Below are 14839 nucleotides of genomic sequence, written 5' to 3'. Positions count from 1 at the left end.
AAGGCGGGGCGGGAGCGGGGGCCTGCGTGAGGGGAGGTGGTGGCGGCGCTGGGGTGAGGGGGCTCAGGTGGGGGCGGTGGGGCCGGGGTGGGGAGGGGCTGCGGGGCTGCTGTGGGGAGGGGGCGGCTCTGTGAGGGGGTTTGGGGTACGTGGGGGGGGCTCCGGGGTCTGTGAGGGGGTCTGTGAGGGGATATTGGGGGCTTTGGTGGTGGGTAGGGGCGGGGCAGAGCGTGGGGGGGTTCTTTAGGGGGTGCCCTGGGGGTTGTGGGGGGCTTGGGGGGGTCTGAGGGGGCTGTGGGGGCTGAGGGAGGGGGCGTTATGGGGAGGGGGAGTGCAGAGTGCGGGAGGGAATGGGGCAGTAGGGGTGGGGGGCTGGGGGTTTGCCTCTCTTCACAGATAAATAGTGATAGGAGCAGAGGGAATGGCCTCGAGTTGCCCCAGGGGAGGTTCAGGTGGGAAATGAGGAGACATTTCTGTCAGAAAGAGCAGTCAGGCACCGGGACGGGTTGCCCAGGGAGGTGGGGGAGTCCCCGTCCCTGGGGGTGTTCAAGGAGAGGATGGACGTGGTGCCTGGGGACATGGTTTGGTGGTGACATTGGTGGTAGGGGATGGATGGATGATATGAGCTTGGAGGGCTCTTCCAACCCTCATTTTCCGAGGTTTCACCCAGTTACTGGGTTAGCCCTGGTGGTTAAAATTAGGGGCAGCGGCGAGAAATGGTGCCAAGGGGAGGGCATCAGGAGAGTCACGCTGACACTGATCCGGGCTGGGCGCCGGGACAATTTTCCAGGGGGAAGCAGTGGAACAGTTATCGAGGGGGGAGCCGAAAGCTGCCCTGGCTGCTGATAGTGCTGGGCTGGGTCATCGGGGAGAGCGGGGTTTATTTGCCTTGTAGCAGGCCACAGTTACAAGCCAGTCTCCTCGTCTCTTAGATGCTGCTCGGAAAGTAACAGCAAGTGGTTCTCCCTGCCGCTGCTCTCAGCTGCCCTTGGATCACCTTCCCTTTCTTGGCTTTTTTGGCTGCGTGGAGCAGGCAGACTGCTTCTTCTGGAGTCGTTCTGAAGAGGTCAGGTTGGACTAACAGCGGTCTCTGCCACCTCTAGATATCAAAATGACTTCCATGCTGACCCATGCCATCCGAAACCTCCCTGCTTCCTCCGCATGGGCTGCCAGGGTCTGTAAGTATCTTTGCATTTATTAAAAGCTTGAACTGGGAGGTCACAAAGTTCCTTTTTCCATTTTAGAGTTGGAGTGGATGCTTGTAGCTGAATCTTTGTTCCGCTGTCATCTGCTTTTTAAACAGCCGATCCCATTGCTGACATGTTTGTCCTGCCCACGTCTTGCAGTGTGGGAGGAATCTTGTGTTACCCTGGCAGTATGAACTATGCCTCTGTTATGAACAGAGTGAAATAAAAAATATCTCACAGACGTGTAGGTGCATGCCGTTGTCTTACTGTGACGTTATCTTTTTAACTTTTAATATTTCTTAGAGAAGCTGGAAATGTTTTTAACACCTAAGATTTGACAGATTCTCCTGATTCTCCTTTTCCTTTCCTTGTTTTTCAGTCGCTCGGTCGCTCAGCTGCTCCCCACAGCTGCAGGCTGCAGGTAAGGTGATGGCACCAGGCATCGCAGTGGGGCTGTGCTAACAGGCAAGTCGGGAAGCTGCCTCCCTGTTCCAGACCTGTCTCATCCTGCACAGATCTCAGAAGCAGATCTCAGTAGATCACAGATCTCAGTGCAGCCAGCGGTAGAACAAGAGTGCCCCCCAGAAGGTGCCACCAAGTAAAACTTCAGGCAGAGCACTGCAGTGGAGCCCCCCGAACACCTGAATGCCCCTCGCCCCCAGCAGCTGTGCCCATTGCAGAGCTCCCAGCGTGTCCTCACCTGATAGATTACGATTTCTGGTGTCTAAACCAAAAATCTAAGCCAGGAGGTTACAGGCTGTTGAGGTTTAACCAGACCTCTTGCCCAGGATGGGGTGGGGTTGTCCCTGAGTAGGGGAAGCTTGTGAGATTAGCTCTGAAGTCCAGCGAGACCAGTAAGAGGCTCGGGTCTCAGTGGAGCTGCTGATTGCACCGTTACACGGGTTATTAGCTCTGTGTCTCTGAGCTGCCTGCATTTTGGAAATGAACCTAGACAGTAGCTCCCCCTTATCTCCTTGGCTTTGTACAGAGAGCCTTGTAAAACCCACGAACAGTGCTGGGGTTTCATACTTGTGCTTTCGTTGAGCATGGTGTTTAGCTGGATTTAATTGCTTTTTTTTAATGTGTCTTTGTGTTTTAATGGATTAAATGGAGCTGCCACATGTTGCTGTAAATGCTTGCTAAGATTTGCAGGCCTGATTGTGTTAGGAAATTCTCGCTGAACTCTCTTAATCTTTGCTTTGGAAGAGCTCTGGCAGTGGCCTGTCAAATAGTAGTGCATCGGGACACCGCTTTATCTTGACCCCAAAATCCCAGGAGGCCTGAAAGAAAAGCAGCAAGTTACCTGCAGTGACTGTACTTCCCAGGGAAGTGCAAGCTGGTTATTTCCTGAGCTGTGCTGACTGGTCACGAAATATCTCCCTGTCACTGTGCAGTAAGAGCACATCTGCAAGTAGCTGTGGGTTGTTTGTGCTCACTGCACCCCAGCGAGAGGCTGTGCGAGGCCTTATTCTGGCTGCAGGGCTTTGAATGTGGTCTGCCTTGCTCGTTTTCAAAGCCATGCAGCGTTTTCGGAGGTGTCTGTTCTTGCACTGCTCTTGCTGGTCGTAACAGAGACCACGAGTTTGTGCCTCGATTCTCAGCTGTGCTGTTGCCTCGGTGTAGCTGTAGATGAATCCCTCGACTGACGAGGGAAATACTGAGTTGTTAAAGCACTTTTACAGACCATGTAATTAACCAGACAGAGACAAGATCACAGCCCAGGTGTCCTACCTACAATGCTTTAAATATGCACTAAAAGACAACATTTTTCCATAGTTTTCTGTCAATTTTAACAGCTTTAAGCTTGATGGTGTTCTCGTTAACAGCTAGGTATGCTTCTCTTTTAGCTGTCCAGCCTAAGAGTAAGAAGACCTTAGCCAAAAGTGGTGTGAAGAATATTGTTGTGGTGGAGGGCGTCCGTATTCCGTTTTTGCAGTCTGGCACCTCGTAAGTACAAAATAAGGAAACGCCCGCTCCCTTGGTTAACAGTAGAATCATTTTTTTTTGAAAAAAGTTGCCTTACTTGTCATCTTAACGGAATTATTTTTTATGCCTACAAGCCCAGAAATGAGAGAGTGCTGACGTTTATCCCGTCTTTATGGAAAAAGTACGGTTTGAAGAAGATTGCCCTTAATTTTCTGCCTTTCTTCTTTATCTTCCAGATACGCAGATCTCATGCCCCATGACCTAGCCAGAGCAGCACTGCAGTAAGTAAAAGGAATGCTAAAAGAGCCCAGAAAGCTCTCGTAGAACTGCTGGGGTCCTGGTGCTGGCACAGTGGCACACGCAGAGCTGTCTGGTCTTGTCTCTTAGCAATACTTAATCTTTCTTGCTCAGCTGCTGCCGTTGTAGGTGGCTGGAGCAGCAGGGCTTGCAATGGGCATGAGTAAAAGTTTCAGGGAGTTTCATTGTTGTCTCGTTTGAACAACTGGTTAATTTGAATTCTGCCTGCACAGTTCTCTAAATACAGGGGCTGCTCCTGAGGTGTGCTTAAAATTCAAGGGAAAAACCGTCTGCAATTGAGAGAGAACTGGCAAGAAGAGCAGCCAGCTCATTCCGCCACCTTCCTGTCCCTTGCATTCTGCAGCGATTTGACAAGAGCTGCGTGTCCTTAGCACTGGGATTTTTGTTGTTCAGGCGCAGGGCAAAGTGCTGTTGAGAAGAAAGAAGGCATTACCGGGGAGGAAAGGAGATTTCAAGGCCTGAGGAAGGATTGGGAGGCTGGGTGCAGTCACGTCGTGGCACATTTGGCCAGGGCAGGCTGCTGTGGTTGGCAGGCAGAGTGCTAATGCTGCCTGGGGGCTGTGTCCTGGGCTTTGGGGTGGGGGGAGGCTACAGTGCTGCTGGAGAGAATTTTTTGATGGAAGTGACTGTGTTTTCATTTTTATTTGGTGGTTTGCAGTGCACGAAGCTGTCTGAATCCCGCTGTCCTTAATCACTACAGTGGAATTTCCTGTCTTGCCATATTTGCCAGGATGTTGTAGCAAATTATGCAACGTGTTTCCCAATGAGCTGGGAAAACGCAGTGCTCGTTTTCTGCATCTCCGTGGAAGCTTCACGTGTTCCTGCACCTGTGTAATGGGCTCTGTTTTCTCTGGGGCCTTCTTCCTACAATTTGGGTGCCACAATTCTCCAAACCGGGGAGGGTACTGACAGCTGCACCTGGAGGGAGACAGTGACTGGTTTCATGAAATCAGGGAATAAAGCATCGTGATACCACTACGATTATTTGCAGTCTGTGGTCAGTGGCACTTGTCATTAAATATCCATGCACACAACATTTCCTCTGGACCTCTGGCAGCTACAGCCCCGTCGTTGCCGTGTTCTCCAGCCAAGCTGGTGGCAGATAGATCTTTGAGGGCTTGTGGCAAGGCTGTTGCTTGCATGGTACAAATTCTCCTTGCTTCTGTCTTCTCCCTAGGGGCCTGCTGAACCGGACCAATGTCCCAAAGGATGTTGTCGATTACATTGTGTACGGCACGGTGATCCAGGAAGTGAAAACGAGCAATGTTGCCAGAGAGGTGGGTTGCGTGCACTGTTCCTTCTCATTCTTCATTTTTCTAGAATGGAGACTACAAGCCCTTGAGAAAAAAGCCCAGTGTAACTTAGTTTTAGGAATATAAACTAGTTGGGTCAATATTGGCAGACAAATAACCGTATGGGGCTCTGCCCCTTGTTGAAATCTGCCCAATATCAAGCATTTTTTAATGCTGTGAGGCCTCTGCTTGATTCTTGCCTGAAAGGGAAGCTTTTCTTGATGATTGCTGATCACTCAGCTCTAATTACCGATTGGACTCAAAGACTGGTAGGTTCAAAGTAGGTGAGAGGCCCGGAGCATGCTGTGATGGATTGCTTTGTACCTATTTATTTCAGTTCCCTGCTCAGAGGCAGCCTTTGAACGATTTGCAGCAGCTTAGTTGCCCTTTCTTCTGGCAGGCAGAAAACCCAACTCACGCGTTGTACGCGGAAGGAGGTCGGTCTGCTACAGGAATGTGATGTGGCATGTGATTTTCTGTTATTCTCTGCAAGCCGGCAAAACGATTACGTAAAGAGCTGGAAGGGCTGAGGAGATGATGAGGCTCCCCAGCTCCATCGGCGGTTTGAGCCTTGTGTATGCAAATACTTGCTTTGGTCACCTGCCAGTCAGATGAGGCTGCGGTTTAATTTTAACTTGGGAACAAGTGGTGAACTTTAAACCAGTTGGCCACGTCTCAACTAGGGAAGGTCTCGCTGCGAGCAGTTTTCCTGTGCTGGGTCAAACGAGACTGCTGGCTGAACTGCAGATGTTTTTCTGTCCTGTTGGAAGGAACTCGCGGCGCCTTGTACCGAGGGCTCGAAATAACTCTTCACGTGCCACCTTTTGCAAATAATGTGAAGCAAAGACAACGTTAGGTGCTTGAAAGCTCTCTCGAAGTGATGAGGTGTGTGATTAGTTTGTCCCTGGTGACTGCACAGCCTGAGAGCCCTGAGAGGGGGGCAGCTGCCTTCTCTGGTTCCCAGAGTCCAGGGAGGGGAATTGCTGCTGCAGTAGTTGGCTGAGTGGGAACTCAGAATCCCAGAATCATCTAGGTTGGAAGAGACCTCCAAGTTCACCTAGTCCAGCCTCTGACCTAACACTAACAAGTCCTCGAGGTGCTTGTTTTCAGCTTAGTCTGCAAAGGGGTGTTGCTGGGCAGGAGGCAGATCTGGCCCCGTGGAGCAAAAGGTGCAGGTTTTAACAGACGTTCTTTCTTGCTCGTAGGCTGCCTTAGGAGCTGGTTTCTCTGACAAAACTCCAGCCCATACAGTCACCATGGCTTGCATTTCTTCAAACCAGGCTATGACCACAGGTATGTTGACTAGAAGAGCAAGCTGTGGTTTGAAACCAGACTTGGTAACTCCTCTCTGTCCCTCAGCTAGCTCGTGCTGCTTAGTGAATATCACTAAGCAGGCAAAGAAATCCTGGAACAGAAGGAGGACTTTGAACTAACAAAATACACTACAAATTGAGCACCTGCAATAGCTTGGCTCTGTTTGCATTCTGCCACAGCCTCTGCTCAGTATCCGTGTTAGCTTGGGAGGTAAAGACTAAATCTCAATGAGGAATTCGCTGCCTTTCAGGCTGCTGTCATCTTTGATTAAGCCTGGACAGAGGAGAAAAACACATTGGTCTCCTGCATCACTGGGAGTGCTCTTCTCCCATGCTGTGTGTGGCAAAGAGGAAGCAAAATTACAAAACTAGTGTGCTTCATAAAATGTCTGTTCGTCCTGCTCTGTCTCAGTTAAGCACATGCTGTCTCACTTGGCCAAAGCCAGAGGCTGCAGAAGGACATAAAATATAGTGTCCTAGGCACTAATGAGGTAAGCATTGCTTCTCCCTGCAGCCCTCACGGCAAACTCTGTCTCCTTCTGCAGGTGTGGGTTTGATCGCAGCTGGACAGTGCGACGTGGTCGTAGCTGGGGGTGTGGAGCTCATGTCGGATGTTCCCATTCGTCACAGCAGGAAGATGAGGAAGACTATGCTCACTCTGAACCGAGCCAAGACCTTGGGCCAAAAGCTCGCTCTGATTTCCAAAATTCGCCCTGACTACTTTGCTCCTGAGGTATTTTTTGCAGGCATTTAGACACTATTAGAAACTCTTAAAACTTACTCATCTAAAACTATTTTATAAGGAGGTGTGAATCAAGTTGGCTCAGGTAAGTTTTTAGCTTCCCTGGAGAACATACATGGATTTAAAAAAGGCAAAGGTGGCTTCCCATGGCTCTCTTTTATTTATTTTATCTCTTTTATCTCTATCTCCTCTTTATCTCCTTTATTTATCCTCTCTGTGATTTACACTAAAGCTACAGTTGCCTGCTGCAGCTTGTAGCATTTGTGACTCTCCTCTTTGTTTTCACTTTGTCCTCTTACACGTTGGTCTTCAGGAAACCTAATTTACTTCAACATTTCAAACCTCCTCCTCCTTTCTGCGGCTCCTAGCCAAACTGTGTGCTGGAGACTGGAAAATGGAAGCTTTTTTCCATCAATGCAAAGCTCATGGCATTGTCATAAAGCATCGGAGGAATTCTTGTTTCCTAAATAATGAGGTGACATGCTCAGGAAAGGCGCATCCTTAGGACAATAACGTAGTTACCATTTGATTAATGCCTCTTAAATATTGCTTTATGAGTGCTGTTCCCAGCCACGTCCTGCCAGGTGCTGAATGTCTTCAGTTCCCACGTTTGGGCCCCGATGAGAACGGGGAGCCTGCCGTAGAGGGGGCCACTCTTGCCTTTCCCTGAGGTCGTGAGGGAGGTGAATTACGGCATGATGGAGGTTGGAAGGAAGAGCACTTCTCTCCAACGCCACCAAACTCTTCACAAGAAAGCTGTGCGTGTCTCTCCTGCTGGTCTCCTTTAGCTGGAGTGCAGGGAAGCTCAGTGTGCACCTAGCAGAGATGAGATCCAAAGTCTAAATAATTTATTAAAATTGCAGACTTAGAGGCACGCAGGGATTTCCTGGGTGCTGCTGGAAGAACAAAAGCTGAGCTGCACTCACGTGCTGTCTCTGGCTTTGCTTGTGGAGGTGTTTAACAGAAACCTTTAAGGGCCCAGGTTGGGGTGTTTAACCTTAGCCCAAAAGGTCCGGTCACCCCTCCTGGGGAGCTCTTACGACATTCACAGAGCACCATGGGCACATCCAGCGTGGTTCCTGAACCCCTGGATTTAGCAGCAGCCTGGATCTCACTTTATCTGTGTTTTTTTTTTTTTTTTTTCTTTTCTGAAATCATACTTTGAAAGTGATGATTCTTCTCGAGCTCTGATATTGACAGCTCTGCTGAAGGAGTGGAAGAACCTCATTCACTGACTCTGCGGGCCTTAACCAGCTTCTGAACTCAGTGGTCTTTCATAGACTGCCTTTAACTGCTACAGGCAGAGGCGTTTCTGTGTGCTGACTTTATTTTTATTTGATTTTTGTAGCTCCCAGCTGTGGCAGAGTTCTCCACCAGCGAGACCATGGGGCACTCTGCTGATCGCTTGGCTGCTGCCTTCGCCGTGTCCCGTGTGGAGCAAGACGAGTACGCCCTCCGCTCGCACACGCTAGCCAAGAAAGCCCAGGACGGAGGCTTGCTGCTCGACGTGGTACCCTTCAAAGTGCCAGGTAAAAGCACACGCATTTCACTGCTAGTATGCACCAGTTAAATAAGGAAGGGCTTTATTTAGAAGAGGAGAAAAAGCACTGGGGACCAATTCATAACATTCTGTGTGTGTTACGGATTTTAACTCCTTGGTACGCCCTCTCTGGCTCCCTGGAAGGCTACTAAAAGAGCGTGTTTCTAGAGATGCTTATCTGAATATATAAACATCTCCTTGCATATCTCACTTTTGTAGTACCCATCTTGTATCCTTGCTAATGTGACGACAGAACAAGGAAAATCGGAACTGATTTTTATACCCCAAGCTGTCAACAACAAGTAGAAATAAGCAACAAATTCATCCTGGTCTGATGAATCAGGTGCTGGGTAGGAACACCACAAATATGATCCACTTACCCGGACCCCAGTTCACCAGGCCTCACAGTCATTGCTCGGATGTGACATGGTCTGGGTGCTTTAATTTGGGGCACTTCCACTCTGTACTTCGTTTCCGAATGAGTTTCGTGTTGTCTTTGTACTAGAATTGGTGTTTTTTGTTAGCTGGTGTGTTTAAGCAGTCAGTTTAGCTGAAGATGCATGTATTTGGTTCTTGCCAGCGCTCTCACTTCCTCAGAACTTGGCACATAAACATATACAGATTTAGATCCAGCTCTCCAATTTAGGCTTTATAATCTCTATTTAAAGTCTTTTTATCAGCTGGGCTTTCTGTGTGGTATTTTTTCCTTATTGTAAATAGACTGCAGCACTTCATGTTTTTTTTGGTCTTTAGAGAGAAAGTAAAGCAGCTTCAATTTTTAAGTGATATTTTTAGCCATGTTAACTATATTGATACCACAAATGGATTTTCCCTTTTTCTTCCTCCAATGTGTCATAAAAAGCAGAATTTTCTGATTATTTTTTTTTCTGAGGTCCTGACACACAAATTCTTGTTCGCTGAACTTTATTTTTAAACATCAACAGGCAGAGATACGGTTACCAAGGATAATGGGATCCGCCCTTCCTCGATGGAGCAGATGGGCAAGCTGAAGCCAGCTTTTGTCAAACCATATGGAACTGTCACAGCTGCCAACTCATCCTTCCTGGTAAGTTGTTCGTGAGCCAGCCGGGAAAACTCTGCTTTGCCCTTTGCCTCCACAGACACGTGGACTCAGCTGGTGTAATCTGTGGGAATGAGCTGTCTCCTTTGTGCTATCACCTGATGCTTTAAGATTTTTTTTGTAGTGAACTTGGGGACTGGATTGTTTTTGTTTTCAAGTCAAGAATTAAGCCCCTGAATTTATTTATTTATTTATTATTCTTTTTTTTTTACACGTTTGCCTTTCTGTAGCTGTCTCTTGGAAAAGCAACCTGGGGTTGATTTTGTAGCAATTCTGTTCCAGGATGAGATCAATCACGTTGTAAGTCTAGAATTTAGTAGTTCTTAGTAGTTAGCTCATCACGTTACGGCTTACCCTGTAATGCACAGAGTGGAAAAGGAGATTCCTCTAGAACATCTATGATGGAGCCCTCTTTCACAGATGCTCCTTTTCTTCTCTCTAAGGCTTTTAAGCTAAGTTTTTTTTTTTCATAGAATCATTGAGGTTGGAAAAGACCTTCAAGATGACATCAAGTCCAACCATCAGCCATGCTGAAATCTAAAGTGTTTAAAAGGCTGCCCCACAGTTTGTGATGAGCACAACTGATTCCGGGGCTCCTAAAGCAGCAGTGATACCTTCTCCTTAAGGCTCCCGGGGACTTGCAGAGGCCTGATAATGCCATAGCCTTGGCTTTGGGAACAGTTGGAGCACTGCTGGTGTGCTGCATGCAGCAGAACTGTATGCCAGGCTGGACTATTTATCCCAGAAAGCAGTGATCGTGTTGCCAAGGCCATGATGTTCCTTTTTGCAATGTGTTAAGCCTGTGGCTTTTGGCATCCCAGAATTATACCCCAGTTTTGGGATGGGGCTGAATGAGCAGGTGTGTTTGGGATAACCAGTTTGTACTAAGGACTGGTAGTGCAGCTGGGCACCTCTGTCCTGCTTGAAACCAGAAGGAGTGGTGGACTGTAAGGAGGTGCTCCAGCAGGGTGTGCCTGCATCATTCACAGGTTGTCTGTCCATCTGCTCAGTCGGGCATACCTGTCCTGTGCCACAGGGCTCCTGCACGTGCTGGAAGGTAAATAATTCCTCATAAAATCCTCGTCCTGCTTGAGGCCTGTGCGTGTAGCTCGGGCAAATGAGTGCAAGCTGGGGATTCAGTTAGGCAAGGCGAGCAATGGGGACGCAGTGGCCTGGATGTTTTCCTGCTCTAACAATTGTAGGGAACCTGCTGTTAGCAGGGGTTTGGACTTGATGATCTCCAGAGGTCCCTTCCAGCCCCCACAGCTCTGTGATTCTGTAACAGCAAAGCCAGCGTTGCACACCTTGGAGTGCTGTGGCAGAGCCTGGTGGCCCTGGTTATGTTTGGGTGTCTCTTAGGGGCTGCTCCCCAGGGTTGTCAGGCTCCTTTTGTGCCCGGTGTGTGCCCGCTCATCGGGCAGAAGCCTTACTGGGCTCTTCTGCCTGTTGCAGACAGACGGCGCCTCGGCGATGCTGATCATGTCTGAAGAGAAGGCTCTGGCGATGGGCTACAAGCCGAAGGCCTACCTAAGGTAACAGAGGGGCTGCTGTGTGTGGGGCCTGAAGCCTGTTCTCGTTTCCTTCTCCTCCTTCCGTTGCTAACAGCATTTCTCCTCTGCAGGGACTTCGTGTACGTGTCCCAGGATCCAAAGGACCAACTGCTGCTGGGGTAGGTGGCAGTGAGGAACGGCCTCCCCTAACAGCCCGTACTTGTACAACAGCCTTGACTTGCCATTCCGTGTTTGGTTTTGTTTTGTTTTTTCTCTTCGTGCCTTCTCATGAAGGTGTGAGAGCTGGCGTGGTAGGTGTGACTTGGCAGGGGATGTGGCTAACGCGGGAGAGCAGCTGTGGCACAAATATCCGCCCTGGTTAGCTGGGGGGTGTCGCAGCTCCTTGGTGCTGGGGGTGGCTCCTGGGGCTGTGTTTCAGAGTGGGAAAGGCAGAGAGCCATATTGTGCACCCTAGGGAGACGGAGTGTAATGTGGCTTCCTGTGGAAAAACGGGAATGATAATGGGAGGAAATGTATTCGTGTGTGACTCCTGGTTCTTAACTCTTCTTCTCTTTTTCAGTCCAACGTACGCTACGCCCAAAGTGCTGGAGAAAGCTGGCCTAACCATGGCTGATATCGATGTGTTCGAATTCCACGAAGCTTTTGCTGTAAGTATCTCTGAACACCAAGGCTCCCTCTAGCTGTATGATGCCATTCTGCAGACAGACTTCTGGTTTTTCACTTCTGTGTTGGTGAAAGCACTTGTTAAGATCTCCCCTGAATGTAGATCTGCAAGTGGTGTGTATACACAGTTAATAACCAACATTTTATGCACTGACACAACCCATTGGAAGGATGGCTTATGTTGCTTGAGGTCACCAAGGGGGAGTACAGGTTCTTCAAGAAACCATATTAAAAAAATCTTAAGTCACCAAGAGCCTTGTATGAAGGAAACCACTTCTGCAGGTCATCTACTACATGGGTTAGGATGTGTTAATTTGGTGACGTGGGTTGTTAATTGGGCAGTGTCTCTTTCTAGCTAAATGACACCGAGCTGTGTGGTGCAGCCCACACGCTGGAGGGAGGGGATGCCATGCAGAGGGACCTGGACAGGCCGAGAGGTGGGGCTGTGTGAACCTCACGAGGGTCAACAAGGCCAAGTGCAAGGTCCTGCACCAGGGCTGGGGCAATCCCAAGCACAAATCCAGGCTGAGGATTACCTTGGGCTGCACCAACAGCAGCGTGGGCAGCAGGGCGAGGGAGGGGATTGTCCCTGTCCCCCTCTGCTCTGCTCTTATGGGACCCCACCTGGAGCCCTGCGCTCAGCTCTGGGGCCCCCAGCACCAGAAGGACACAGAAGTATTAGAAGGAGTCCAGAGGAGGCCACAGAGATGATCCAGGGGCTGGAGCACCTCTCCTACAGATAGGCTGAGGGAGTTGGGGTTGTTCAGCCTGGAGAAGAGAAGGCTCTGGGGAGACCACACAGCGGCCTGTCAGTACCTAAAGGGGGCTGCAGGAGAGCTGGGGAGGGACTCAGTGCAGTCATGGAACAAGGGGGAATGGCTTTAAACTAATTAGGGTAGGTTTAGATTATGTACAAGGAGGAAATTCTTCCCTCCGAGGGCTGCAAGGCCCTGTTGCAGGCTGCCCCAGGAGCTGGGGGTGCCCAAGCCCTGGCAGTGCCCAAGGCCAGGCTGGATGGGGCTGGGGGCAGCCTGGGCTGGTGGGAGGTGCCCCTGCAGGGGGCTGGGACTGGGTGATCTTTAAGGTCTGTGATCTTTAAGGTCTGTGATTGTAAGGTTGAGTTAATGCTGGTTAACAGAGTTGCTCCTGTAAAATGCTTTCTTCAGTTGACTGTGTTAGTTTTATGGCTGGAGCTGATCTTGGGGCACCTCCTGTTTATCTGTGGATTTTCCTCAAATTCTGCCTTCCCTTCCCTTTCAGGGGCAGATACTGGCTAACTTGAAAGCTATGGATTCGGACTGGTTTGCACAAAACTACATGGGCAGGAAGTCAAAGGTAAGCACACAGCCAGGCTGTCTGTATTTCGTTTACACTCAGCACCGTTGGATTCCACGCTGTGGCTAGAGCTGCTGCTGTGCTCTGTGAGGGGCTGAAATGTTTCCTGAGCTCTGGGTCAGTGAATCAGAAGTTTCTGTGGGAGTGGAGGCGTTCCCAGTGCCAGCAGGTGGAGACCTAGAGCTGTAGCAGCTGGTGAGACAGGAATCAAAGCAGCTGGGGCTCAGAGCTCCTCTATTCCTTCTGACAGCACGGGCTGGACCTGCCCGGCTGGGAGTGAAGCAGGAAAACTTTTGGTGTGGTTTTGTGCCATCATCAGGCCCACGCACGTGCTAAGGAACGCTTCCCAGCAGCCCAGGCTGGCTCTGGGGGTTCGGTATCATCGCAGCTTCCTTCCAGACAGGTGATTATTACGCGTGTCCCTCTGTGTCCCTGTAGGTTGGAGCCCCTCCTCTGGAGAAATTCAACACCTGGGGTGGTTCCCTCTCGCTGGGACATCCTTTCGGTGCCACTGGCTGCCGCCTTGCGATTACTGCTGCCCACAGGCTGAAGAAGGAGGGAGGGCAGTACGGCCTGATTGCTGCCTGTGCTGCAGGAGGGCAGGTAACGATGCCGTGTGGTCTGCCACTGTTCCCCTAAAAGCTCCCTCCTCCCTGATTGCTTGCTCGTCCCTCCAGCCCAGCAGGAGAATCGTCCCTGGGCAGTGGGGACGCAGCGTGTTGCTGCCTGTGGGATACACAGGGGAAGGAGAGGTTTCTGCCATGCCCTCAGGGGTTTGTGTGCTGGCTCTCAAAACCTTCCCAGATTTTAGCTTGTGAGGCTCATCCTTGCAGTCTTGGGAAGAAAGATGTCTACAAGAAAAATGGGTGGGAGATGGAATGTTCCTGATTTCCATCAGGCTGGGGATGGGAGCTCTGGTTGAGCGTTGTGCTGCCTGGGGGTAGTTCTGTGGGTAACCCGAGGGGCCTGGCCCTGGCTCGCCCCTCGCTGAGTGCTTTAGGGGCTGCCTGGGGAGCAGCGTGGTGTGCTGGTCTGCCTCGGCACCTGGAGCAGCCCTGTGCTGGCACGGAGCTGCCAGAGCAAATCTGATCATGAATCAGCTCTGGGCGCCCACCTCACCTTTATTTTAGTATGGGCGGGAGGTGGGCATCTCCTGTTGACTGCTGCCTGTAATACCCAGTCCTTTCTGTGCCTGTTCTCTTTTTCTCTCCATTTCTAGGGGCACGCGATGCTAGTGGAGCTCTACCCTCAGTAATGGGACAAGGGACTGCTGAACGAGTATTCATCAACGAGTATTCTGTGCCTGGCAATGCCATTTCAATGCACTAATAAAAAGATACAAATAATCCTTCTTGGGAAGGATTTTTGGTGGCCTTTGTAAATACCTTTTAGCTACACTGCTGGTAATTTTCAGCTAATAAACGCACTCTAAGACGTATTCCAGGTCGAGGAAAATAAAAGTTAATGTGGCTCTTAGTGTCTCCGAGGTCCTTGTAACCAGTCTGATTTCTACTGTAATTCTTCAGGAAGCAAGATTTATTATTTTCTTTTTCCCTGGGAAAGAAAAAAAGAATGATTCCCAAGTGCTGCACAAAGAATGAAGCTCAGAGGTGAGGAGATCCACAAAGTGCTGAATGTCGGCAGGCTGAGATGTGGGGTAACGTGCCGTTGTAGGGAGTAACAACTTCAGAAGCAGGCTTAAACTCAAGTGGCTGACCTGGTTCAAAGGGGGAAGATTGCACGATGTCTGAACAGCATGGAACTAGCAAATTGCCTCAGAATTGAGTGTCGCTGATGTTTGCCACAATAAACCAGGAGAGAAAAAAAAGTTTGGCTGGTGTTTGTTTTTTTTTCCCCACTCTCCCTTGCTTCTCTGTGCACCCTAAATCCACATTTTTGGTGTTATCCTGTCCATGTTTCTGAATTTTAAA

The 14839-nt window shown here is 49.8% G+C and overlaps 1 protein-coding gene across 3 annotated transcripts; it reads left to right on the top strand.

Annotated features, from left to right (window-relative positions):
- The first annotated feature begins 3 nt into the window (after window positions 1–3).
- HADHB (hydroxyacyl-CoA dehydrogenase trifunctional multienzyme complex subunit beta) lies at window positions 4–14381 on the top strand. Of its 3 annotated transcripts, none has more exons than XM_084284230.1 (16): window positions 4–53; window positions 933–1178; window positions 1567–1608; window positions 3035–3134; window positions 3350–3394; window positions 4609–4708; window positions 5929–6016; window positions 6582–6769; window positions 8127–8307; window positions 9263–9384; window positions 10852–10931; window positions 11021–11068; window positions 11470–11557; window positions 12834–12908; window positions 13347–13511; window positions 14128–14381. In XM_084284230.1, exons 2-16 carry the CDS (start codon window positions 1112–1114, stop codon window positions 14161–14163), a joined length of 1425 nt encoding a protein of 474 aa, XP_084140356.1. In that variant the 5' UTR covers window positions 4–53; window positions 933–1111; the 3' UTR covers window positions 14164–14381. The 3 variants fall into 3 exon arrangements, with proteins under 3 accessions (XP_084140356.1, XP_084140357.1, XP_084140355.1); XM_084284231.1 differs by having other exon boundaries at window positions 39–67; XM_084284229.1 differs by lacking the exon at window positions 4–53 and having other exon boundaries at window positions 767–1178.
- The last annotated feature ends 458 nt before the right edge of the window (window positions 14382–14839 follow it).

This window comes from Netta rufina (assembly GCF_964035555.1).
Source record: "Netta rufina genome assembly, chromosome: 3".
Taxonomy (NCBI): domain Eukaryota; kingdom Metazoa; phylum Chordata; class Aves; order Anseriformes; family Anatidae; genus Netta; species Netta rufina.
Note: the sequence above shows the minus strand (reverse complement) of the source record. Positions and strands in the feature narration are given on the sequence as shown.